The following is a 27,015-nucleotide window of genomic DNA, read 5'->3' as shown; positions in this document are numbered from 1 at the left end:
AAAGATTTTGGTCTAAATTTATTAGATATGTTTCACAGCAGAAAAATAAAAATATAGATTTTTTTTCCACAATTTTTTTGTTTTTTTTTGTTTATATAATAACAAATAAAAACCCACTGGTGATCAAATACAACCAAAAGAAAGCTCTGTTTGTGTGATATTTGTTTTTAAATGTTGTTTGTGTACAGGTTTGAATGACCGTGCAATTGCCAGTTAATATAGCGCAGTGCTGAAAAGCAAAAAATGGCCTGGTCATGAAGGGGGTAAAACTTTCCAGAGCTGAAGTGGCTGAAAAAAAAACTAAAATGAGAAGGAAGGACAGCAGAGAAAAAAGTAAGATAGCTCGAGGAAATAAACCAAACCATTTAACTACTAGAATCCAATCTACAGGGGCCACAGAGAGCATAAAGGCTGCAGGAGCACCGCCCCCTCTCTCCTGCCACCTGTCTATCACCAATAGATACATGCATGAATCTATCTATGGTCGCCGCTGCTGCCACCTATTCAGGTGTCCGGCCCCTTGTAGGGCGCCGGGCAACTGAATTACAATGGTGGGGGTGTTTTTGGAAGCGCCTGATTAGAGCCGTGGACTCTAATAGTCTTCCAAAATGGTAAACAGCGGGCGCAATGCTGTGCGTTCGCTGTTTACTTAGTGTTGTGTTAGACAAGCGAATAAATCGCTTTCCTAACACTGACCCGCCTCTCAGCCAATCAGGTGCTTGGGTCTGGTTACCTGTCACCCGATTGGCTGAAACAACAGGCGCTGTGATTGGATGCCTGATAGAGAGGACCGGAGACATCAAGGAGTGTGGACATGGAGGACGCCACCTTGACCTGCTGCGAGACAGGTAAGTCCCCGACTCCCGGGCGATGTACACTGGCAGCAATTGATGGGGCACAGCAGTGGCAATTGATAGGCAAACAGGCAGCAATTGATGGAGCACACTGGCAGCAATTGATGGGGCACACTGGCAGCAATTGATGGGTATAGCAGCTGCGTTTATGGCACACAGTGGTGGCAATTTATGGGTACAGTGGCTGCGTTTGATGGTACAGTGGCTGAGTTTGATGGGCTCAGTGGCTGCACTTGATGGGCACAGTGGCTGCGTTTTATGGCACAGTGGCTGCGTTTGATGAACACAGTGGCTGCGCTTGATGGGCACAGTGGCTTAGTTTGATGGGCACAGTGGCTGTGTTTGATGGCACAGTGGCTGAGTTTGATGGGCACAGTGGCTGCGCTTGATGGGCACAGTGGCTGCATTTTATCGCACAGTGGCTGCGTTTGATGAACACAGTGGCTGCGCTTGATGGGCACAGTGGCTGAGTTTGATGGGCACAGTGGCTGTGTTTGATGGCACAGTGGCTGCGTTTGATGGGCACAGTAGCTGCGTTTGATGGGCACAGTAGCTGCGCTTGATGGGCACAGTGGCTGAGTTTGATGGGCACAGTGGCTGTGTTTGATGGCACAGTGGCTGAGTTTGATGGGCACAGTGGCTGCGCTTGATGGGCACAGTGGCTGCATTTTATCGCACAGTGGCTGCGTTTGATGAACACAGTGGCTGCGCTTGATGGGCACAGTGGCTGAGTTTGATGGGCACAGTGGCTGCGTTTGATGGGCACAGTAGCTGCGTTTGATGGGCACAGTAGCTGCGCTTGATGGGCACAGTGGCTGAGTTTGATGGGCACAGTGGCTGCGCTTGATGGGCACAGTGGCTGCATTTGATGGCACCGTGGCTGAGTTTGATGGGCACAGTGGCTGCGCTTGATGGGCACAGTAGCTGCGTTTGATGGGCACAGCGGCTGCGTTTGATGGTCTCTGCAATTGATGTTTTTCTTTCCAGTTTGTTTGTGCCCCCCCCCCAATTTTTAGCACCAGCCGCCACTGACCGTAAGTACCAAAAGACCACATGCAGCACCCCAACCATAGATTTGCCATGGGGCAGCATTACAGTTAAATAAACTTTGTGCTATGTATGTTTCATTTTTGATACATTTCTTTGTTAGAAAAATAGTGTAATAAATGTATAAAAAAAGTGTCCCTTCTGTGGTGATCACATAAAGGCTAGCGATTATGCGCAGCGAAGCGTCGCATTATAATGACCCAGACTGTGACTCCGCGGTGACATTGTAACGGAGACACTGCGGCCTCCAGGTCTCTTTGCCTATCTCGCCCAGGGGGACTCCTTAAATTTTGATTGATGTATCTGTCTCTTCCAACAGGGTGATCGAGAATCAGAGGGACTTGTTGAACCTAACGAAGGCGGACATGAAGAACTTCAGAGAGCTAAAAAATCTGTGAGTACTCAGCCCTCGCTTGTCTCCCAGTGGACAGACATTAATTTTTCTTGTCATCACGTCTCCCGTAGCCGCCAGGGGGAGGAAAGATGGATGGTTCAGGATGTTTAGGGAGAAGGGAAGTGACCTTGAATGAAGGGATGACTTGAAAGGAGAGGCAGGATGGGGACCAAGGTCAGTGCAGAATCCCCTCAAAGAGTTGGGCCGTTTGTGAAAGTCATATTTCATAGTCAACTGTCCCGTCTTAATTTTAATTAAAGCTGCTGTTATATTATGTTTTACATACCAATTCTGACAAAGCATTCTTGTTCTGTCCAAAAAAGTCATCCTAGGGCTAAAACACATTGGGGTGGATTCAGATAGGGGCGCGCACTACTACGGAGGCGCATCGTACCGTTTTTACGCTACGCCTCCGTAAATTACCTGTGCTACGCTTCATTCATGAAGCAGTAGCTACGTAATTTGCGCGGGTGCTCCTTAAAACTGCCCGGCGTAAGGGCGCGTAATTTAAATGATCCCGTAGGGGGCGTGGATCATTTAAATTAGGCGCGTTCCCGCGCCGAACGTAGTGCGCATGCTCCGTCGGGAAACTTTCCCGACGTGCATTGCGGCAAATGACGTCGCAAGGACGTCATTTGCTTCGACGTGAACGTAAATGGCGTCCAGCGCCATTCACGATTCACTTACGCAAACTACGTCATTTTCAAACATCGCGACGCGGGAACCACGGGTATACTTAGCATTGGCTGCCCCTGCTAATAGCATGGGCAGCCTTATGCGGAACCCGACGAACGTAAACTGCGTACGTAGGGCGCGCGTACGGTTGTGAATTGGTGTTAGTATGCAATTTGCATACTCTACGCTGACCACTACGGGAACGCCACCTAGCGGCCAGCGTAAGAACGCAGCCTACGATATGACGGCATAAGAGCCTTATGCCAGTCATATCTTAGGCTACAGTCGGCGTATCTAGCTTTCTGAATACAGAAAAGTCGATACGCCGGCGCAAATTAGCAATTACGCTGCGTATCTATGGATACGCAGGCGTAATTGCTACCTGAATCTACCCCATTGGCATTTGTAGTTTGCTTCCAACAGTTTACGAAGCACATTTGAAGGATGTGGAAAGCAGGGTTTGAGTTGGATTTAAGCGAACAGTGTAGGCTCATGCCCCATACACACGATTGGTTTTCCTGTCAGAAAAAGTCCAATGAGAGCTTTTGGTCGGGTATCCCGACCGTGTGTATGCTCCATCAGACGTTTTCCAGGAAAACGGCCAAAAAGGGCTGGTGTCTTGTCGATCTGGTTCCCCTATCAAGATGGTTCCCTGCCTGACAGCTCAGGCGCGGATGAAGCCCACAGAAATCTCCGAACCTCGGGCGGCATCCAGGCTCATTCCTTAACATCCCCGTGTATTGGAGGATGTTAAAAAAAGAGCCAGGAGAATTCCACATCGCCCCGGAGGTTCAGTGATTTCCGTCGGCAAGGATTGCGCCTGCGCAGTCAAGACAGGAACCATATCAATAGGAGGAACCATATTGTCAGATCACCGGCAAAAGATAGAGAGCTGGTTTTCTTTTTTCCCGTCAGAATTTCCGACTGACTTTTTTCTGTCGGAAATCCCGATCGTCTGTACGTGATGTCACAATGTAGAGTATAAGATTTCCTATCATCTGTGCCCAGTCTTGCCACACAGAGTTAATCCAGCTCTGAGCAATCATTATTTAATGTTCAGTGGAGAGCTGCGGTGGCTCAACGCGATTGGCACTGCGCTGACAAGCCATTCACCTCTGCAGCTAGGGGTTTGGATCCCGGTCTCAGCTACATGTGAATTGAGTTTGGTGGTCTCAGCCCGGCTCCCGGTGGGTGTGCTATGCGAGGTAAGCCTGCGCTTAGTACAACCACCCCCCCCCCCCCACAAAAACCACCACACTTACATGCACTCGAAATTGGGTTAACATGCACGCACTTTGACCACGCGGTCTCTAAAAAGAGAGGCGAAGGACTAACGGGGCTGGTTGAGCGGGCTAGATCCTCTCACTCTCTTATAGGGAGTCCCTCTGCCCCGTTGGGCTTCAAAGCGGAGCAGGTAGGGCGGGCTGTGTGGGAGGACCCCCTCACACACCCGCCATTGCCACCCGGGGCATGGAGAAAGGTGGCAGATTGCCTCTGGGGGAGGCCTGCCTACTCCCAACTCCTGCAGTCCGGCTCCTCTCTCGAGTACACACACAAAATACACTTTAAAAATAAAAATAAAAATTTAATGTTCAGTGAAATACAACAGACTTCCAGATAAAAACCTTGCTTCTGAAAAAAAAAGTGCACAATTCACATTCACATCAGCAGCAGTGTTTATATCCGTGGCTATGAAATTCTTCTAAGTGCTGCCTTTATATTAACGTGAATGGGGTCATAGTATAGTCATAGTATATGGCCTCGTTCATTTAATGCCTGAGGATGGAAACACTGCTCTAGACCTTGGTTGTAGGTAAATAAGGTGGGGGTTAAGTCAAGATGTCCAGTAGTATTAGGATGCAGAATCCGCATATGTAATGAACAAACATGTATGCATATAGTTGCAAGATTGTTAACTATTGATGAAAAATAATTATGGATAAAATGATTTAAATCCTGTATTTTTTTTATGTCAATAAACATGTTTCCTTTGGATATACCCCCACACTGTCTTGAACCTCAATCAAAGTCCCAAATTCCCTTTCTATATATAAATCCTGTATAATAACTCAAGAAATGTGCAGGTTGTCCTTGCTGATTACGTTTCTGAAAATGCTAGCTGCCTGGCTCTTATGCCGCGTACACACGATCGTTTTTCGGCATGAAAACTTCATCATTAAAAACGACGTTGCCCACACACTATCGTTTTTGAAAAATGATGAACAAAGCGCGGTGACGTACAACACATACGACGGCACTCTAAAGGGGAAGTTCTATTCGCCTTTGGTCTGCTTTTAGCTAATTCCTTGTTAGTAAAAGACGATTCGCGTTTTTTTGTCTGTTACAGTGTGATGAATGTGCTTACTCCATTATGAATGTTAGTTTTACCAGAACGAGCGCTCCCGTCTCATAACTTGCTTCTGAGCATGCGCGGGTTTAAAACGTCATTTTAGCCCACACACGATCATTTTTTACAAAAACAAAATTTTTTAAAACAACGTTAAAAAATGCAGCATGTTCGATTTTTTTTTTGGTCGTTTTTCAAAAGCCGAAAAAACGATGTGAAGCCCACACACGATCATTTTAAATTACGTTTTTAAAAACGTTGTTTTTTTCATGACGAAAAACGATCGTGTTTTTGGGGTAGGTGGTACACTTTGGTGGGGGTGGGTCAGCCACGCCCTGTGACCTGTGACCTCTGGGAACCCGCCTTCTGACCTTTGGGGGAGGTCCCTGTTCTAATTCCTGAGTCCTAGTCTTATTCTTCAAGGGGAAACCCTAACCCTACCCCTAAACCCTAACCCTACCCCTAAACTCTAACCCTAAACCCTACCCCCTAACCTTAACCCCTAACCCTAACCCTGAGCCAAAAACTTAGGGCCAGATTCACAGAGGAAATACGCCGGAGTATCTGCTGATACTCCGGCGTATTTTCAAATTTGCCGCATCGTATCTTTATTTGCATCGTATTCATTCATTTTCCGGCGGCCGCTGGGTGGAGTTTGCGTCGTTTTCCAGCGTCGGGTATGCAAATTAGCTGATTACGGCGATCCACGAAGATATGCGCGTTTGTCGAAATCTCTTACGTCGCCGCTAGTCGGTTTTTCCCATCGCAAACTTAGGCCTGCTTTTTCATGGCTTATATTTAGAACAACCATGTTAAAGTATGGCCGTCGTTCCCGCGTCAAATTTCAATTTTTTTTTGCGTATAACGTCCGGGAATACGAAACGCACGTCGCCGTTCAAAAAAACGTTGGGGCGCCGTAATTTCGCGCAAAGCACGTCGGGAAATTTTCACACGGAGCATGCGCAGAACGTTCAGCGCGGGAACGCGCCTAATTTAAATGGTGCCCGCCCCATTTGAATTAGGCGGGCTTGCGCCGAGCGGATTTATGTTACACCGCCGCAAGTTTACAGGTAAGAGCTTTGTGAAGGCACTTACGCTGTAAACCTGCAGCGGTGTAACGTAAATGGGATACGTTACGCCGCCGCAGCGTAACGTATTTGTACCTGAATCTGGCCCTTAAAGCTGAACTCCAGTTTTAGCTTCAAACTTGCACAGGCTCCTCTCCTTGACTGAAATTGCTAACTCTGTTTTCACTACACATTGTGAGTTTCTCACAATGTTCATTGGAAGCTGCAGCAAATAAGATAGAGGCCGTCTTATTTCCTGGCTGAAGTACTGTAATATCATTTCATTTTATCAGCCATTTCAGACTAAGGACAGGCTGACATTAGGGTCCTTGGGGGCGGGATTAGGGGACAAATAGTCAATTGATTCTTCTATGTTTTGTATCCACAGGACCATTTCTAACACCGGACTCAAATATATTTCCAAAGATGCTTTTGAGATGAACCCTCGCATGACTCACATGTAAGTGATCCTTCTGTAGAGCTGATTTTGTTTTCTTTTTTTGGAATGAAACACAGAGCAAAGAATGGAAATCATGAATCAAAAAGAAAATTTGCTTCATATTTCACCTTCTAAAAGATGATTTAGTTTTGTTAATATCCACCAGACCAGGGGTGGGCAATTATTTTTTCTATGGGGCCACATGAGAAACTAAAAATATTTTGGAGGGCCGGGCCAAAAGGCTAAACTCAATACTGCATAAAATCAATTGTATTTCTTTATAAAAAGCAGTAAATATCATTGTTGGACAACTGGTACCAGTACTTGTTATAGACATGGCACAGGAGGGGGACAGAGGCTGGGGACATGGCACAGGAGGGGGACAGAGGCTGGGGACATGGCACAGGAGGGGGACAGAGGCTGGGGACATGACACAGGAGGGGGACAGAGGCTGGGGACATGACACAGGAGGGGGACAGAGGCTGGGGACATGACACAGGAGGGGGACAGAGGTTGGGGACATGACACAGGAGGGGGACAGAGGCTGGGGACATGACACAGGAGGGGGACAGAGGCTGGGGACATGACACAGGAGGGGGACAGAGGCTGGGGACATGACACAGGAGGGGGACAGAGGCTGGGGACATGACACAGGAGGGCGACAGAGGCTGGGGACATGACACAGGAGGGGGACAGAGGCTGGGGACATGACACAGGAGGGGGACAGACGCTGGGGACATGGCACAGGAGGGGGACAGACGCTGGGGACATGGCACAGAGGCTGCAAATAAATTATCATATCACTTCTTCACATCATCAGTAGTATGCTGTGTCTTCCTTCTGTGCCCCTTTCACCTCTCCACAGATCTGACCTGTGGAGAGGTGAAATGGGCACAGGAGGAGGACACAGCATACTGATGATGTCTAGGTAGGATAGCACTTCACACTCTGCTGCTGGACTGAGGAGGACTCACCAGACAAGGCCAGGGCAGTGGCACTGAGGGCAGGCAGCAGGCATCGCGAGGAGTCCTACTCCAACGAAGAGAGTGGAGACCAGGGTCCACTCCAGGTCCGGGCACCAGCATGGCGGCTGGCCGACTGCTACAGTCAGTCAGTCGGGTGGGCAGAGCAGGCAGGCGCACTGGTCGGTCTCCGTCTGCCTTCACTCAGTCCACTCCGTCACAGTGGGGGTGCGTCTGCAGTGTGTCCACTACATCTGCTGCTGTGTGCTATCCCGCCGGTGCCGCTCTCCAGAGTCCACACATTCTACGGTGTTCCTCAGTTTCCCCGCGCTGCTCTTTTGAATAGGCTGGCAGCAGTGTTGTTAGCGCGAAAATGCGCTTTGATAATTGGCTGCGCGGCGGGTGGTGGTGGACTGGGCGGTCAGAGAGGGCCAGGCTATGCATAATGTAGGAGGACTAGACGCTGCCTGCGCTGCGGCTCACATTCGGATCTTTTTACGGGCACATTTCCCTTATTACGGACTTTTACGAACAGGGAAAAAGTGCCTTTTATGTACGTACTGTCCGTAATTCTACGGACGGTTGGCAACTAGGGTTGTCCCAATACCACTTTTTTAGGACTGAGTACAAGTACCGATACTTTTTTTTATGTACTCGCCAATACCGATACTTTTTTTAAATGTGTCCCCAAATGCAGCCATGTCCCCCGTATAGCAGCCTTGTCCCCCGTATAGCAGCCATGTCCCCCCGTATAGCAGCCATGTCCCCCCGTATAGCAGCCATGTCCCCCCGTATAGCAGCCATGTCCCCCCGTACAGCAGCCATTGTCCCCCGTACCTACTGTTATCACCGCGGCGGGGAACATTACAGACAGCGTTCGTTTGAACAGCTGTTTTCCCCGCTGCGCATAGACACTCCCCCTTGGATGGATCTGTCCAATCGCGAGCAAGGGGGAGTGTCTATGTGACTCCCCCTTGCTCGCGATTGGACAGATCCGTCCAAGGGGGAGTGTCTATGCGCGTCGGGGAAAACAGCTGTTCAAACGAACGCTGTCTGTAATGTTCCCCGCCGCGGTGATTAACGTGGCAGCGGCGGCGGTTTCGGCGGCGGCATTAGTATTCTATTTTAGTATCGGGGGTATTAGTGGGAGTACGAGTACTCCCGCTAATACTCGGTATCGGTCCCGATACCGATACTGGTATCGGTATCGGGACAACCCTATTGGCAACACTGCCCGGGGGCCGGATTAAAAGGTCCGCCGGGCCGTATACGGCCCGCGGGCCGCAGTTTGCCCAGGTCTGCACCAGACCAATGTGTTTACTTTAAAGAGCCAAAACTCCAAATTTGAGCTGCCAGGTTTAAATAAGGTTGTTCAAGGACCTCATAAAGCGACCCGTTGCATGAATATTCGGAAACAAATGCTATTATTGAGTAGGCATAAAAACGTGCGAGTGAGGACCTGGCAGAGCCTGTAGAAAGCTTCCCAACTCCAGGAGTACTGTCCACCCAGGGGAGGGCTGGCAGCCTTAGGGCTGGGGGGCAAGTCCAGTCAAGTGGCCCATTGAACCATCGAAGGAGCTCACCATCCATGGCCCACCTGTTTTTTCAATTCAGCCTCACCAGTGCCGATCAATGCAGCCTGATCACTGGGGCAGGTTACATGGGGTGTATGGTGGGGGGTCAGCTAGGGGTGTCAGGGTCTCTCAGCTCAGCAGGTCCTTGCATGCCACGGCCTCCTGGGGGGGTAATGCTCCCGGACCTTGGGTCAAGTTGCAGCCAGCGCCCAGCCCTGCGTCCTGACTCCCTGGCACGCACTGCCTCTTCCAAGAATCCGGTCTCAGGGAGTTGTAGTTTCCTCTGCGCTGCTCTGTTTTCCACCCATCGGGAGCTTGAGCGTGGACTACAACTCCCGGAATGCAACAGCTAGTGGCGAGCCACTGTGGCCGTGCCCCCGCCCCGACTTCCTAGTGCAGAATAAAAAAATATGGTAAAGGACAGAGGCTGCTGACCATTTTGAACATAAGTTAGAGCGGCCTGGGAGGCAATTGCCACCCTGCCCCCCAGCCCAGCCCTCCCCTGTGTCCACCTAGAACAGAGGTGTCCAAACTTTTTTCAAAGAGGGACAGATTTGATGAAGTGAACATGCGTAACATTTTGCCTGACATTCGTTGACCTGTTAAAATTCGGTCTAATGCCGCGTACACACGATCGTAATTTCCGATAAGAAATGTTCCTTGTGAGCTTTTGGTCGGAAATTCCGACCGTGTGTAGGCCCCCATCGGACATTTTCTGTCGGAATTCCCGACAGCAAAAATTGAAGTGCTGGTTCTCAAATTTTCCGACAGCAAAAGTTCTTGTCGGAAATTCCGATCGTCTGTATGGTATGCAATTCCGACGCACATAAATCCTACGCATGCTCGGAAGCATTGAACTTCATTTTTCTCGGCTCGTCGTAGTGTTGTACGTCACTGCGTTCTTGACATGCGGTAATTTTCAGACAACATTTGTGTCACCGTGTGTATGCAAGACAAGTTTGAGCCAAAATTCAGCCGGAAAAAAATCCATGGTTTTGTTGTCGGAAATTCCGATTGTGTGTAGGCAGCGTAAGAGTGTTCGTCTGAGCATTAATACACTGCCCAACAAGAATTCTCTTGGCTTTGTGGCTGTGTGTGGTGAATCTCAGGCGTGTTATTTGGAGATTTTCTGTAAATATATATATAAAACTTTTGTGGCCCCAACGAATCCCTGAGCGCTACTCAGGACTAAGGATAAGCTTGGGCGTGTTATTTACCGTATTTATCGGCGTATACCACGCACTTTTTTCCCCTTAAAATCAGGTGAAAATCATGGGTGCGCGGTATACACCGATACTGTTGCAGCTGTGTTCGTTTTTTGAATTAGGCGCAGAGCGCCGCAGACTAAAGCCGAGCCGAGTGTACTGCGCACTCGGCTATGCTCGGCTTCGCTCGGCTCCACCCGCAGCCATGCGAGAGGAGCCGAGAGAAGCCGAGAGGAGCCAAACAAACAGGAAATCTGGCTCCTCTCGGCTCGGCGCCTAATTCAAAAACGAACACCGTCGCAACCCCGGGCAACGTGCGCATGGAGGACTGGACGGACCCCGCAGACGGACACCTGGACGAACCCCGCTAGGAAGCAGCAGACGGACACCATAGACGGACGCCATGAGGAAGCCGCAGACAGACACCTGGACGGACGCAGCGAGGAAGGCTGGACGGACCCCGCGCACGGACCCTGGACCGAACAAGGCCGCCGATGGACGCCGGGCAAGACACGAAAACTGTAAGTAATTCATTCAGGAATTTTCCTTCTAGATTAGGGGTGCGCGCTATACGCCGGTGCGCACTATAGGCAGATAAATACGGTATATATATATATATATATATATATATATATGAATGCAGCCTCACCATTGCCATGAATGCAGCCTCACCATTGCCATGAATGCAGCCTGATCGATGCCCATCTGCAGCCTCAGAGGGGGCAGGGATGGGGGCGGGACGAGGGCCAACAGATTACATACAGGTGAATCTCCTATTTACTTTGCGGCCTTTTTAATACAAATTCCCGCCTCTTATGATAGACAGAACAGTTGTCCAATGGCAGGACTTGATATTACAGAAGCCGCTTTGTAAACAGAAGATTCTCCTGTATGTAATCTGATGGCACTTGCCCCGCCCCTCCCTGTTCTCTCCGAGGCAGCGCTGATAAATATGGTATATATATCCAAATTACCAGAGGGGCCGCATTAAACCGGAAAGCGGGCCGCAATTAGCCTGCGGGATGGCTTTGGGCATACCTGACCTAGAACTTTATTTCAGTTCCAACTTTGATTCTTGACAACAAACCAATCAAAGCACTTAGGCCCTGTACACACGACCGGTTCATCCGATGAGAATGGTCCGACGGACCATTTTCATCGGTCCACCGCTGAAGTGGCCTGATGGTCTGATGTGTGTACACACCATCAGTTCAAAAACCGTCAGAACTCGGTGACGTAAAACACACGATGTGCTGAAAAAAATGAAGTTCAATGCTTCCAAGCATGTGTCGACTTGATTCTGAGCATGCGCGGGTTTTGAACCGATGCTTTGGTGTACTAACCATCGGTTTGGCCCGATCGGTCAGCGGTCCATCGGTTCGATTTTAAAGCAAGTTTTAAAATTTTGGTCCGAAGGACAAAAGACAGATGGGCCGTACACACGGTCGGTTTGGACCGATGAAACTGAATCTCGGCCCATTCTCATCGGTTTTGACCGGTCGTGTGTACGCGGCCTTAGGTGGCCATGAAAGCAAATTGCTTGGGTTGTGAGGCTGCTGTACATGAGCTCATGACAACTTGGATGGCCTATTCCAAAACAGGGAGAGAAATCTCCATGGACACTCATCTACTGAATCGATATGAATAGGTGTTTGAAGACACATTGGGCTTTTGCAAGGACCTCCTGTTACATCAACATCTGGTAAAAAAAACACTATTACTGAGTAGGCATAAAAATATTGTATGCTTGGGAGGACATACAAAAAGCTTGCCAATCCCAGGTGTACTGTCCACCTAGACCTCAGTTTCCGGGCCATCTTTGACCCTTGAACACAAACTAATGGCAGTGCCTTGGTGGCCATGGAAACAAGCTACTTGGATTGTCAGTCTGCTGGACCCGAGGTCATGGGAACTTAGATGGTGCACCCAAGAACTGGATATGAGGGGTGGTTGAAGACACGTTTTGGGCTTTTCAACTCCCTCAACTCTTCTATACTGGACACCAAGAAATCCGTACACCCCCTCCACTCTTCCATAGGGGACACCCAACAATCTTTAAACCCCCTCCACCCTTCCATAGTGGAGACCCAACAATCTGTAAGCCCCCTCAACCCTTCTATACTGGACACCCAACAATCTGTAAGCCCCCTCAACCCTTCTATACTGGACACTCAACAATCTGTAAGCCCCCTCAACCCTTCTATACTGGACACCCAACAATCTGTAAACCCTCTCTACTCTTCCATACTGGATACCAAGCAATCTGTAAACCCCCTTCACCCTTCCATACTGGACACCAAGCACTTTGACTTCCCCAACATCCTCCCATACTGGATATTTTGTAATGTGTGACTCCCCCTCTTTCCCAGACCTACTGTATACCCTGCCTTTGACTCCCCCTCTATCGTTCCTATACTGGACACCCAGCAATCTGTAAACATTATATAACATGCTATAGTTTTCTACTATAAGCTTATGCAGAGAGATGTGAAGATTGGACTCTATAGTCTGGGGGCCTCCTGTGGATACATCTGGTCAAAAGAGATGTCTTTACTGGTCTTTTAAATACATGCATGGTTTAAACTAAAACAAGGCTAATTAAACTGCGGTTTGCACGTTGTAGTAATTAGGAGTATTGACTGATTCAGAAGCCGTGATCCTCAGTTAATCCTGAGCTGAGAGCGATCAGGATATTAGCACTTTAGAAAAAATGAATCAATTGCTGCATTTAAAAAAGAGGACATCCTAACAGTAATAGAACACACATGATCATGGAATACTCCATGATATACAGGCAGGCCAGGGCAGAAGAATTTTAAGGGATAGCAAGGTATCATAATTCCCAGCTCTGTTCTTGTCCACCTGGGAATTGTAGGTGTTTCAACTCATCCATTCTCCACCATATAAAATAAATAAAAAGTACAGCGAGGATGATGGAAATCCCTTATAATGGACACAACAGGTGTACAGACCTCTCATCAATAGTGATGAGTCCCCAAGTAATGGAAGAAACTCTCATGGTTTTTCACTCTAACATCCATCAAACAAAAATTCTGGGTAGGCTGACTTTATTGCTATAAATTATTTTTTTATATACTCGAGTATAAGCCAAGTTTTTCAGCACATTCGAGTATAAGCCCCCCTTCTGCATATACTCGAGTCTCTCCGATCAGCCCCTGTGTCATGCAGTCAGACGGCGTTCAGTGTAACCTTGCCCCGCCTCCTCCTCGTCCGTGATAGGCGGAACACTGAAGACTGACTCACTGCTGGGAAACTGAGTGTTCCGTCTATCGCGGATGAGGACGAGGAGGAGGCAGGGCAGGGTAACACTGGACGGCTGCCGACTGCATGACACAGAGATCAGCCTCAGGTATGCAGATCGGCACAGTGAAGAATGCAATGGGCACAGTGAGGCATGCAATGGGCACAGTGAGGCTTGCAATGGGCGCAGTGAGGCTTGCAATGGGCACAGTGAGGCAGCAAATGGGCACAGTGAGGCTGCAAATGGGCACAATGAAGCTAGAAATTGGCATTGTTGACCCTCTTTTCCACTTACGGTAGCAGCCTCAGGTATGCAGATCGGCACAGTGAGGCTTGCAATGGGCGCAGTGAGGCTTGCAATAGGTGCAGTTAGGCTTGCGATGGGCACAGTGAGGCTTGCAATGGGCACAGTGAGGCTTGCGATGGGCACAGTGAGACTTGCGATGGGCACAGTGAGGCAGCAAATGGGCACAGTGAAGCTGCAAATGGGCATTGTTGACCCTCTTTTCCACTTACGGTAGCAGCCTCAGGTATGCAGATCGGCACAGTGAGGCTTGCAATGGGCGCAGTGAGGCTTGCGATAGGCGCAGTGAGGCTTGCGATGGGCACAGTGAGGCTTGCGATAGGCGCAGTAAGGCTTGCGATGGGCACAGTGAGACAGCAAATGGGCACCATTCGGCTGCAAATGGGCACAGTGAAGCTACAAATGGGCATTGTTGACCCTCTTTTCCACTTACGGTAGCTGTTGCATTTCCTACCCTAGGCTTATACTCGAGTCAATATGTTTCCCATTTTTTTAGGTGCCTCGCTTATATTCGGGTTTGCCTATACTCGAGGATATATATATATATATATATATATATATGTATATATATATACATGTATATCACATTTAAATCCTCCTTTTACCTTTCCTGACACATTTTGCAGTGACACTAGCCTTGGATGCTTCTCTTACGCTTAGAAAAAGATTGATTACTGTTGCCCTTGGATGATAATCAACATCCTTAATAGACCAATATGCCACGTCCTAGTATTATGTGAATAGAAAACAATTCAGGAGGAATTGAGGGAAACATTTACTTTGTAGGTACCTTTATATAAAAGTACAAACTTTAATGTTTTACAAAGAAATAACATCTAAATACATAAAAATAGAAAGTTAAAAATATTGATAAAAACAACACAATACAATATTGGGAACAGCCAGTGACCCTCTAACAGGAGTTACTCAATAATAATGTAAGTAATTGGCTATAGAGATGTCTATATAGTAATTGCCTATATTGAGTATAGATATCTCCTCGATAGGAGGTCCACCGGATCCACAATGAAAGACTTGTGCTCTACATGTTTCGCGATATATAATCGCTTCATCAGGAGCCTCTAAATTGTATAGAGAGAAAAACAAGTTTCAGTTAAATTGTCGAATACAACAACATTAGTTTGATTTTTAACAAAGTCAAACCATAAACATTATAATGTGAAACGCTCACCAAAATGTTTTTGATGCTGCTTTAGACGTGTTTATAGAGCCACCCAAAACACGTCTAAAGCAGCATCAACATTTTTTTGTTAAAAATCAAACTAATGTTGTTGTATTCGACAATTTAACTGAAACTTTTTTCTCTCTATACAATTTAGAGGCTCCTGATGAAGCGATTATATATCACGAAACATGTAGAGCACAAGTCTTTCATTGAGGATCCGGTGGACCTCCTATCGAGGAGATATTTATACTCAATATAGGCAATTACTATGTAGACATCTCTATAGCTAATTATCGTATTTATCGGGGTATACCGCGCGCCGGCGTATAACGCGCACCCCAACCTTAGAAAGGTATTTCAATGAAAAAAAGAAAACTTACATGTTTGCCCTGCGTCCATCGGCGGCCTTGTCTGGCGTCCGTCTGCGGCCTTGCGCGGGGTCCGTCCAGCCTTGTGGGTGTCCGTCTGCGGCTTCCTTGCGCGGGGTCCGTCCAGCCTTGTGGGTGTCCGTCTGCGGCTTTGGAGGTGTCCGTCTGCGGCCTCCATCCAGGTGTCCATCTCCGTCCAGCGTGTCTGTCTGCGAGTCCATCTGCACCTTGCCCGGGGTTGCAGCGGTGTTTGTTTTTGGATTTGGCGCCGAGAGGAGACGGATTTCCTGTGTGTTCGGCTCCTCTCGGCTCCTCTCTTGCGTGGCTGTGGGCGGAGCCGAGCCTAGCCAAGTGCGCAGTACACTCGGCTTGGCTCTAGGCTGCCAAGTATTTTTGACACAGAGACAGCGGGGATCGGCGTATATCGCACACCCACGATGTTCCCCTGATTTTAAGGGGAAAAAAGTGCACGGTATATGCTGATAAATACGATACTTACATTATTATTGAGTAACTCCTGTTAGAGGGTCACTGATTGTTCCCAATATTGTATTGTTTCTATCAATATTTTTTCCTTTCTATTTTTATGCATTTAGATGTTATTCCTTAGTGAAACATTACATTTTGTACTTTTATATTAAGGTGCCTACAAAGTCCATTTTTCACTCAATTACTCCTGAATTGTTTTCTATTCTCTTACGCTTAGGCAGATTTTGTCTTGTTGTTAATAAGATGGCTTACTGAGCACTTGTTTTGTTGTTCTTCAAAATTATTAAGTGTTTTTCTGGAGCGTTCCTAATTGCGGGAAAGCGATTTTGGCAGGGTGCACATCGCTAATGGCGTTTTCACCACCGAGGTGATTGGGATGAGTAATTAAAAATAAATAAAAGACCATGGTATTTTTAAGGTTTGATGGGAACGTATTTCTCTTAGGTATGCATTTCCTTCTCCCTGGATAGCGCACTTCTCCTCTCGCGAACCTACCTGCTGCTTCCTGACTAAACTAGGTCTAGTTATTAGCCTCCATCATGGGGATTGTGACTGATCATTTCCCCATTAACGAATTCAGTTTAAATGCTCAAGGGGGATTCACAGCCAATTAGCTTACATATAAAAAAAAAATATTCTAATTATTTTATTTTATTGCTCTGCACAAAAGTATAGAATGATAATGGTACATATGACATTTTAACTAGATGCCGACCAGCCGCCGCAGTTCTACGGCGGCAGGTTGGCTCTCCTGCACAAGAGCCCGTAGCTCTACGTCGCCTCGCGAAGCGGGCACTAGGGGCGCATGCTCCTGACTCCCGCACGCGTGCCCCGGCGGTCGCGATCACCATCGGGCACCCGCGATCGCTCGTGTAAACACACAGCTCCCGGTCCTGTCAGGGGAGAAATGCCTGACCGTCTGTTCATACAATGTATAAACAGCGATCAGTCATTTTCCCTAGTGAGTCCACCCCCCCTACAGTTAGAACACACCCAGGGAACATACTCAACCCCTTCCCCGCCCCCTAGTGTTGACCCCTTCCCTGCCAGTGGCATTTTTATAGTAATCAATGCATTTTTATAGCACTGATCGCTATAAAAATAGAGCTATAAAAAATGACAATGGTCCCAAAAATGTGTCAAAAGTGTCAGATGTGTCCGCCATAATTTCGCAGTCAAGAAAAAAATCGCTGATCGCCGCCATTACTAGTAAAAAAAAAATATTAATAAAAATGCCATAAAACTATGCCCTATTTTGTAAACGCTATAACTTTTGCGCAAACCAATCAATAAACGCTTATTGGGATTTTTTTTTTTACGAAAAATATGTAGAAGAATACGTATCGGCCTAAACTGTGTCATTATTTGTGTCAACGTGCAGTTTAAGTCTTTCCGGTAAATGAAAAATTAAATGGCAGAATGGTGGGTCTTAGGGTCTTTAACCACTTAAGCCCCGAACCATATTGCTGGTCAAAGACCAGAGCACTTTTTGCGATTCGGCACTGCGTCGATTTAACTGACAATTGCGCGGTCGTGCGACGTGGCTCCCAAACAAAATCGGCGTCCTTTTTTCCCAACAAATAGAGCTTTATTTTGGTGGTATTTGATCACCTCTTTATTTTTTGCGCTATAAACAAAAATAAAGCGACAATTTTGAAAAAAATTAAATATTTTTTACTATTTGCTATAATATCCCCCAAAAATATATAAAAACTATTTTTTTTCCTCAGTTTAGGCCGATACGTATTCTTCTACCTAATTTTGGTACAAAAAATCACAATAAGCGTTTATCGGTCGGTTTGCGCAAAATTTATAGCGTTCACAAAATAGGGGATAGTTAGGGAAAATTTTTTACTACTAATGGCGGCGATCAGCGGTTTTTTTCATGACATTATGGCGGACACTTCGGACAAATTTGACACATTTTTGGGACCATTGTAATTTTCACAGCAAAAAATGCATTTAAAATGCATTGTTTACTGTGGAAATGACAGTTGCAGTTTGGGAGTTAACCACAAGGGGGCGCTGTAGGGGTTATGTGTTCTCTGAAGTGTGTTTACAACTGTAGGGGGGTGTGGCTGTAGGTGTGACATCATCGATTGTGTCCCCCTATAAAAGGGATGACACGATCGATGCAGCCGCCGCAGTGAAGAACGGGGAAGCCGTGTTTACACACAGCTCTCCCCGTTTTTCAGCTCTGGGGACCGATCGCGGGACTCCAGCAGCGATCGGGTCCGCGGGTCCCGGAGCTTCGGACCGGGTAGCTGGAGCGCGCCGTGACCCACGGCTGGGTACTAGTACAGGACGTACCTGTACGTACATGTGCCCAGCCGTGCCATTCTGCCGACGTAAATGTGCAGGAGGCGGTCCTTAAGTGGTTAAAATAAAATATTAGAAATTTTGGACCAATTAATTTCATTGTGGCCTGTGACTGGTTGCAAAATTACTTAAGTGGCCCTTGCTCTTCAAAAGGTTGAGCGCTCCTGCTCTACAGCTTCCATAGTGACCTGCCCTGGAACGTCTTCTTCCTGTGCTGTAGCAGCAGGAGAAGTAAATGCAGCCTTAGTGCATATGTTATATACATTAAGCGTACCCATATGCACAACGACATTACATTTGTCATGTGCAATTAAAAAAAAAAGCAACCAAAACAACAAGTAAAGCATTTTAAACAATTTTCTCAGACACCACCAATCTGCCCAGCCTTAGATTATCCAGAAAAAAGAAGGTAAATAAATCCTTTTTTTTAAATGGCTAATTGCAATTAAAGAAGGCCGTCAAATAAAAAACAGATACATCAGAATTCAGTTTACAACATTATCCATTTACTATCGCTCACTTGAATTGTAAATGACAAACGTGTAAACAGCTGCAAAAACGGGTCCTGGTTTTCAGAGCACAGACATCCCGTCACTGTGGTGGGCCTTGGCAAAGGTAAATTAAGGTTTATGCTGAGGGATGTTTTTATCATGCCACAAACACTCATCATCTGTGCGTGATTACAATCAATGTTTAGATGTCGTAGCTTATTGTTTTTGTATTTGTGTTTTGTGTCTTGTTTGGTGCATCATAGTTTTGCTTTGTTTGCCTTTTGCAGTTCCGTTTGAGATGCTGTTGGCTAAAGGCCATGAAAACGGGAACCTTGATCTGGAGGGGGGAGGATCTGTGTTTAAATGATTTTCCCTTTCAAGTTTTAAAAGCCAAAGCAAAAATGAAAGAGTGCATACAAAGTACCATAATCTATAGAAGGGGTCTCCAAACTTTCTAAGCAAAGGGCCAGTTTACTGTCCTTCAGAATTTACGAGGGCCGGACAGTGGTCAGTAGGAGTCGAAAAGGTCCCGACATCAGTGGGAAAAATGAATGCCCTATTGCTTCAGTGTGAGTATTTGTGCCCCGTCATTAAGTCCCATTGTTGGTGTCATTGAGAAAAACTGTGCCCCTTTGTTGGTGTCATTGTGAGGAATTGTCCCCCATCCTTGGTGTCATTGTGAGGAATTGTGTCCCATCCTTGGTGTCATTGTGAGGAATTGTCCCCCATCCTTTGTGTCATTGTGAGAAATTGTATCCCATCGTTGGTGTCATTGTGAGGAATTGTCCCCCATCCTTGGTGTCATTATGAGGAATTGTGTCCCATCCTTGGTGTCATTGTGAGGAATTGTGTCCCATCCTTGGTGTCATTGTGACAAATTGTGTCCCATCCTTGGTGTCATTTTGAGGAATTGTGTCCCATCCTTGGTATCATTGTGAGGAATTGTCCCCCATCCTTGGTGTCATTGTGAGGAATTGTGTCCCATCCTTGGTGTCATTGTGAGGAATTGTATCCCATCCTTGGTGTCATTGGGCCCCTTTGTTGCTGTCAGTAGGAGAAACTACTGTATGTCCCATTGTTGGTATCAGTGGATGAAATAGTGCCCCGAGGGCCGGATAAAAGCAAGCAATGGGCCGCATCTGGCCCCTGGGCCGCAGTTTGGAGACCACTGATCTACAGAAACCAATCAGAGCATTTGTGAGGTCAGATACTGATTTTGGAAGGTAGAGTTGGTTCATAATAGGTGTTTTAATCCATCCCAAATGTGTTTAGCAGGGTTGAGTCCAGGGCTTGGCGCAGGCCATACCACACCAAACTGATCAAACCGTGTCCTTACGGAACTGGACCCTGTAACAGGAGGGCCCATGGAACCCAGAATCCCTTAGAACGTATGGGATACCCTTGCTTCAGATCCCCATGCACCTCTTATGTCTAAATCACCCTATGTCCATTAGGGGCATAGGGTGACTGAGAAAATATATCTTGGACTAATTAAAATGGGACAGTAATATTCATTAATAATATCTCTCAATAAATATGAAGATGTTATCCCCTGTACACTGTGAGGTCTATGCCCAGGAAGTATAACTCTTTATTTGGGCATTCCAGGAAGTTCGATGTAAGAGTCATTAGATCCCCATTGTTGTTTGTGGTAATTAACTCTGCTATTGTGTGAAGGAGTTCTGTGTTGATTGGTGATAATGTTGATTGTGTCTTCTGAGCTACCAGACGGACAGTCTAGCCTAAAGGTCATATCTCTGAGTCATCTTGGCTGCTTAAAGGGATTATTTGATTAGCTCATGTTAATTAGGTCTGATTACAGGTGTATTTTCAGAGTAATATGAGCAGGATATGTATGCACCTTCTCTTTTACTGTATATAAGCCTGTAGTCTTTAAATAAAGATTGTGATTTCTGCTTGAACCTCAACATGGAGCTTTGTCTTGTATTTGGGGGAGAATTATTCGTATGGGGTCTTTTTCGGCTGGTTGGAGTGTCTGGTAGCTGCCGTGTGATCGGAAATGGAATATCCTAAATGACTTTAACCCTTTTCATACTTGGGGTGTCTTTACAGCCCCCATTTATGATGTCAGGTATTGATGTTGGCTGAGGAGACCTGGCTTGCAATCAGCGTTCTAATTCATCCTAAAGCTGTTCAGTAGGGTTGAGGTCAGGGCTTTGCGCAGACCACCCAATTACCTCCACACCATACTGAGCAAACCATGGAGCTTGTGAGCTCAGGTACTGATGTTGGACGGAAGAGTTGGTTCATAATTAGCATTTCAATCCATCCCAAAGGTGTTTAGGAGGGTTGAGGTCAGGGCTCGGTACAGGCCACTCTGGTTTTCTCCACACCAAATTGGTCAAACCACGTCCTTATTGAAAATGGTCAACATTTTTGGGCTCAATGTTGGATGAGAAGACCTGGCTTGCAATCTGTGTTCCATTTCATCCCATAGGTGTTCAGTAGGGTTGAAGTCAGGGCCACTTGGGTTCCCCCACATCAAACTGGTCAAACCATGTCCTTATGGAAATGGCCACCATTTATGAGGTCAGGTATTTATGTTGGATGAGAACACATGGCTTGAGATTGATGTCCCAATTCATTTATGGGCATAATGATGGATGAGACTTGGCTTGCAATCTATGATCCAATTCATTCCAAAGCTGTTCGGTAGGGTTGAGGTCACAGCTTTGTGCAGGCCACTCAAGTTCCTCTTCACCTTACTGGACAAACCATGGAGCTTGCCTGTTATAGTGGAACAATATAGGTATGCATGTATGTATTACATGTAAAACCCTAATGCCCCGTACACACGACCGGGTTTTCCGATGGGAAAACTGTGATGAGAGCTTTTGGGCGGGAATCCCGGCCGTGTGTATGCTCCCTCGCATTTATTCCAATGGGAAAACTGCCAAAAACCGCCGGCAAAAAAAAAAGAGAACCAGACTTTTTCCCGTCGGATAACCCGGTCGTGTGTACGAGGCATAACCGTAAATGTATTTTATTGCGTCCCTTTGGTCTGGTACATATAACAAATTTTTTTTTTTTAGTCTATCTGCTCTGTAAGCCAGATGCATTAATCATTTTTTTTTTCCAACCAGCATGTTGAGCCCCCCCCCCCCTCAAAAAAAAAAAAAAACAGTGCGTATGCTCAGAATCACGTCGAAACAACTGCCTAAGATACGTCGAATCACTGCCTACGACGTGAACGTAACCTACGCCTAGCCATATTCACGTACGACGTAAACAACGTAAAATACGACGGCTGTGTTCCCTGGTCCATACCTTTGCATGAGTTGTGCCTCCTATATGGGGAATAACTTTACGCCGGACGTACGACTTACGCAAACCGCGTATATTATGCGCCGGGCGCAACTACGGTTTGTGAATCGGCGAAGCATTATGGGTGGAACTGCATACAGATGTGCGTAGTTCAAAATTAATCATTGGAGTTTGTTATAAACCACCCAATGTTAATGAGGAGGTGGAGACTCAGCTCCTTGCACAGATGGAAAGGGCTGCAAGGTCTGGGACGGTGATAATAATGGGGGATTTTAACTACCCAGAAATTGACTGGATTAATGGCACTTCTGGGACAGTTAAAGGACAAAAATTTAAAAACCTATTGCAGGACAATTTTATGGTGCAGTTTATTGAGGCCCCAACTAGGAATGATGCTCTGTTGGACCTGATAATCTCAAACCATGCAGAGCTTATTACTAATGTTCAGATAAAGGAACACCTAGGTAGCAGTGATCATAACATGATTTCATTTAATATTAACTATAAGCAAGAAATACATACAGGAAATATTAAAACACTAAATTTTAAGAGAGCAAATTTTCCAAGGATGAGGGCTGCTCTCCAGGACTTGGACTGGGAGGGACTATTGGCACAGCTGAACACAGAACAGAAATGGGAATTCTTCAAAAAGACTGTGTCGAACCTCACTGCAAAGTATGTTCCCATGGGCAATAAGTTTAAAAGGCTAAAAATAAAACCTATGTGGCTCACGGTCAAAGTTAAAAAAGCTATAAACAAAAAGAAAGTAGCTTTTAAAAAATATAAAAATGAAGGAACACTAGTGTTGTTTAAATGTTACAAAGAATATAACAGGATATGCAAAAAGGAAATCAAGGATGCAAAAATTCAAAACGAACGACAGATTGCAAAAGATAGTAGGACAAACCCCAAAAAATTCTTTAAATATATTAATAGTAAAAAGGTGAAGTCTGAGCATGTAGGCCCCTTACAAAATAATCTAGAGTGGGTGACTGGGGACAAAGAGAAGGCAAATTTATTAAATGTTTTCTTCAGCTCTGTGTATACAATGGAGCATGGGGGAGCTCATGTCCAAAATGGGGGTGGGGGTGACACAGCCTCAAATCCACAATGGCTCAAAAGTGATATGGTCCAGAAATATTTAGACAGAATAAAGGTGGATAAAGCACCTGGACCTGATGGCATCCATCTACGGATCCTAGGTGAGTTGAGCTCTGTCATTTCAAAGCCACTGTATCTAATATTTAGGGACTCATTAAAGACAGGAATAGTACCACTGGATTGGCGCAGGGCCAATGTGGTGCCCATATTTAAAAAGGGAACAAAGTCTTTACCAAGTAACTATAGACCTGTTAGTCTAACTTCTATAGTTGGGAAGATACTGGAACGTTTAATAAAAGACCACATGGATGAGTTCTTGTAGGAAAAAAACTATTTAAGCAGCAGACAACATGGATTCATGAAAGACAGAAGTTGTCAGACAAACCTGATTTCCTTTTATGAAGAGGTAAGTAAAACCCTGGACAGAGGCGTAGCTGTGGACGTGATATATTTGGATTTTGCAAAAGCGTTCGATACAGTTCCGCACACACGGCTCATGTGTAAGGTAAGGTCTACAGGATTGGATATATCAGTTTGTAAATGGATAGAAAACTGGCTGAAAGCCAGAATTCAGAGAGTCGTGGTTAATGATTCTTACTCTGAATGGTCCAAGGTTATCAGCGGTGTACCCCAAGGTTCAGTGCTGGGACCCTTACTTTTCAATATATTTATAAATGATATTGGGTCTGAGATCAAAGGTAACATTTCTGTCTTTGCAGATGACACCAAGCTATGCAGTGGAATAACGTCCTTGCAGGATGTCTCCAATTTACAAGCCGACCTCAATGCTCTGTCTAATTGGGCGACTAAGTGGCAGATGAGGTTTAATGTTGATAAATGTAAAGTTATGCACTTGGGGGGCTAAGAATATGCATGCATCATACATGCTAGGGGGAGTACAACTGGGGGGATCTGTAGTGGAGAAGGATCTGGGGGTCTTGGTAGATCATAAGCTCAATAATGGCATGCAATGCCAAGCTGCGGTTTCCAAAGCGAGCAAAGTCCTTTCTTGTATTACGAGAGGTATGGACTCCAGAGACAGAGATATCATTTTGCCCCTGTACAAATCATTAGTAAGACCTCATCTGGAATATGCAGTTCAGTTTTGGGCACCAGTTCTCAAAAAGGACATCGGAGAACTGGAGAAAGTGCAGAGAAGGGCAACCAAACTGATAAGAGGCATGGAGGAGCTCAGCTATGAGGAAAGATTAGAGGAACTGAATTTATTCTCTCCTGAGAAGAGGAGAATAAGGGGGGATATGATCAACATGTACAAATATATAAGAGGTCCATATAGTGAACTTGGTGTTGAGTTATTCACTTTACGGTCAACACTGAGGACAAGGGGGCACTCTTTACGTCTAGAGGAAAAGAGATTTCACCTCCAAATACGGAAAGGTTTTTTCACAGTAAGAGCTGTGAAAATGTGGAACAGACTCCCTCCAGAGGTGGTTCTGGCCAGCTCAGTAGATTGCTTTAAGAAAGGCCTGGATTCTTTCCTAAATGTACAGAATATAACTTGAGTATTAAGATTTGTAGGTAAAGTTGATCCAGGGTAAATCCGATTGCCTCTCGGGGGATCAGGAAGGAATTTTTTCCCCTGCTGTAGCAAATTGGATCATGCTCTGCTGGGGTTTTTTGCCTTCCTCTGGATCAACTGTGGGAATGGAGTTGGGTGTATGGGATTTTACTGTGTTTTTTAATTTTTGTTTTTTTTATTTTTTGTGGTTGAACTGGATGGACTTGTGTCTTTTTTCAACCTGACTAACTATGTAACTATGTAACTATATGTAACTATGTAACTATGTATCTCCCTCATTTGCATATGTGCATAGAAAATCAATGGGAGCGGAAAACGCGCCCAACGTAAATATGCGCCCACGATACGACGGCGTAGGCAAGTTACGTTGGTCGTAGGAAGCCTGTTTTTAGACGTATCTCAGATTGTGGGCACGGCGCACAGATACGACGGCGCATAATTACACTTACGTGGCGTATCTGGAGATACGTCGGCGTAAGTGCTTTGTGAATCCGGGCCAAAATCTTCAGACTGCAGAACATGTCTCTGTGTTTTGGAGAAAAGGAGAGTGGGAAGTGTTTGTAGTCCTGTCCTAGGGTGACAATGCTGCTCCTCCATAGATACAGTGCAGTTAGGCCCCTTTCAGACTGGGGCGGGAGCCGCGGTGGATTCCCGTGGTATAACGCCGCTATTTTTAGCGGCGTTATACCACGGGAATCAGCCGCTAGCGGTGCAGTATTAACCCCCGCTAGCGGCCGATAAAGAGTTAATACTGCCCGCAATGCGCCTCTATAGAGGCGCATTGCGGGCGGTATTGCCGCGGTTTCCCATTGTTTTCAATGGGAAGTAGCGGTGAAGGAGCGGTATACATTCCGCTCCTCTCACCGCTCCAAAGAATCTGCTGACAGGAGATTTTTTTGTCTCCCGCCAGCGCATCTCCTCAGTGTAAAAGCCCTCGGGCTTTCACATTGAGTCTGCAGTGAAGGAGTTTTTCAGGCGGTATGGCAGCGCTGTACCGCCTGAAAAACTCCTCAATGTGAAAGGGGTCTTAGTGAGTGCTGTAACCCTAGAAAGTGTGTTACTGGCAGGATCACCAAAACTGATGCGGTCACCACATCTAAGGACTGGTAAGCTTCATCATATTACACATTTGTTTTTGTGGTTAGATGCACTTTAATTTTTCACAGTGTCCATGATCAGGGGCAAAGTATGGGTATGTCCTCTGCCTAATTATTTTATAATATAAAAAAGCACCGGTGGGATGAATGGTTCAATTTTTGTGCATTAATTCTTCATGGGACCTGTAATCAGGGGTATTAATATTTTGTTAGAAAAGATATCCCTTTCTCCCATCCCAGTAAACTGGGAGCTATGGGGTGAGTGGTTTGGTGATATCAGTACTTGCTGCGGAATTTGATATCAGGGCAGCTGGCCTCAGCCAGGACTGACAGCAAACGCTCATTTTCACTCCCCTGTGGCCAATCATTGACCTGACAAGAGCTGAAATGGATCCATCCCTACCACCCGGGGCAGCGTAGAAATGATCCTCTGCGCGCAGGCACGTGTAATGGTATTTACAGCTGTTTGGATCTGTCGTCACCCAACTAAATGCAGCCGATAATGACACACTTTTCTCATTAGACGCCGGTCACAGAGGAGAAACCAAGACATGAATATGATGGGAAAATGTTGAGATACATCCAGAAAATTGTAAAAAAAATAAAGTATGAGTGCCTAAAACAAAGTTTTTATTAGAGTTCATCTTATAAAAGGCCATTTCACACAAAAAGTGATACTTTTTTAAGGCATCCCCTTAAAGCGGAGGTTCACCCAAAAAACAAGTATATAACATTACATTCAGTATACCTCAAACATGTACAGTATGCCATTTTTTTTTTTTTGGGGGGTGTACATATGGTATTATCGGTATTTTCCTCCCGGCTTCCGGGTACTCGCTCCCGCGGGAGTGGGCGTTCCTGTGCAGTGCCGCAATGTCATCTGGGACTTCGCCCATATGATTGACGTGCCTTAGAAAAAACCCCGGCGGCTAAGACGCGTCACGACTTTCCGAAAGTAGCCGAACCGCGAGTCGGCTCTATACGGCGCCTGCACACAGACTAGGAGCCGT

General features: G+C 46.2%; 1 protein-coding gene across 1 annotated transcript in view; it reads left to right on the top strand.

The window, feature by feature from the left end:
- Window positions 1–27,015, top strand: part of NTRK1 (neurotrophic receptor tyrosine kinase 1) — a 175,997-nt gene that overhangs the window by 67,764 nt on the left and 81,218 nt on the right. The window contains exons 2-3 of the mRNA XM_040333078.1: window positions 2,221–2,295; window positions 6,773–6,844. Of these exons, the coding sequence (XP_040189012.1) occupies window positions 2,221–2,295; window positions 6,773–6,844 (147 nt within the window). The remainder of the gene's footprint in view (window positions 1–2,220; window positions 2,296–6,772; window positions 6,845–27,015) is intronic.

The sequence above is a fragment of the Rana temporaria genome, chromosome 13 (genome assembly GCF_905171775.1).
Source record: "Rana temporaria chromosome 13, aRanTem1.1, whole genome shotgun sequence".
In the NCBI taxonomy this organism is placed as follows: Eukaryota; Metazoa; Chordata; class Amphibia; order Anura; family Ranidae; genus Rana; species Rana temporaria.
The sequence above is the reverse complement of the archived record's forward strand: the minus strand, read 5'-3'. Positions and strand labels throughout refer to the sequence as shown.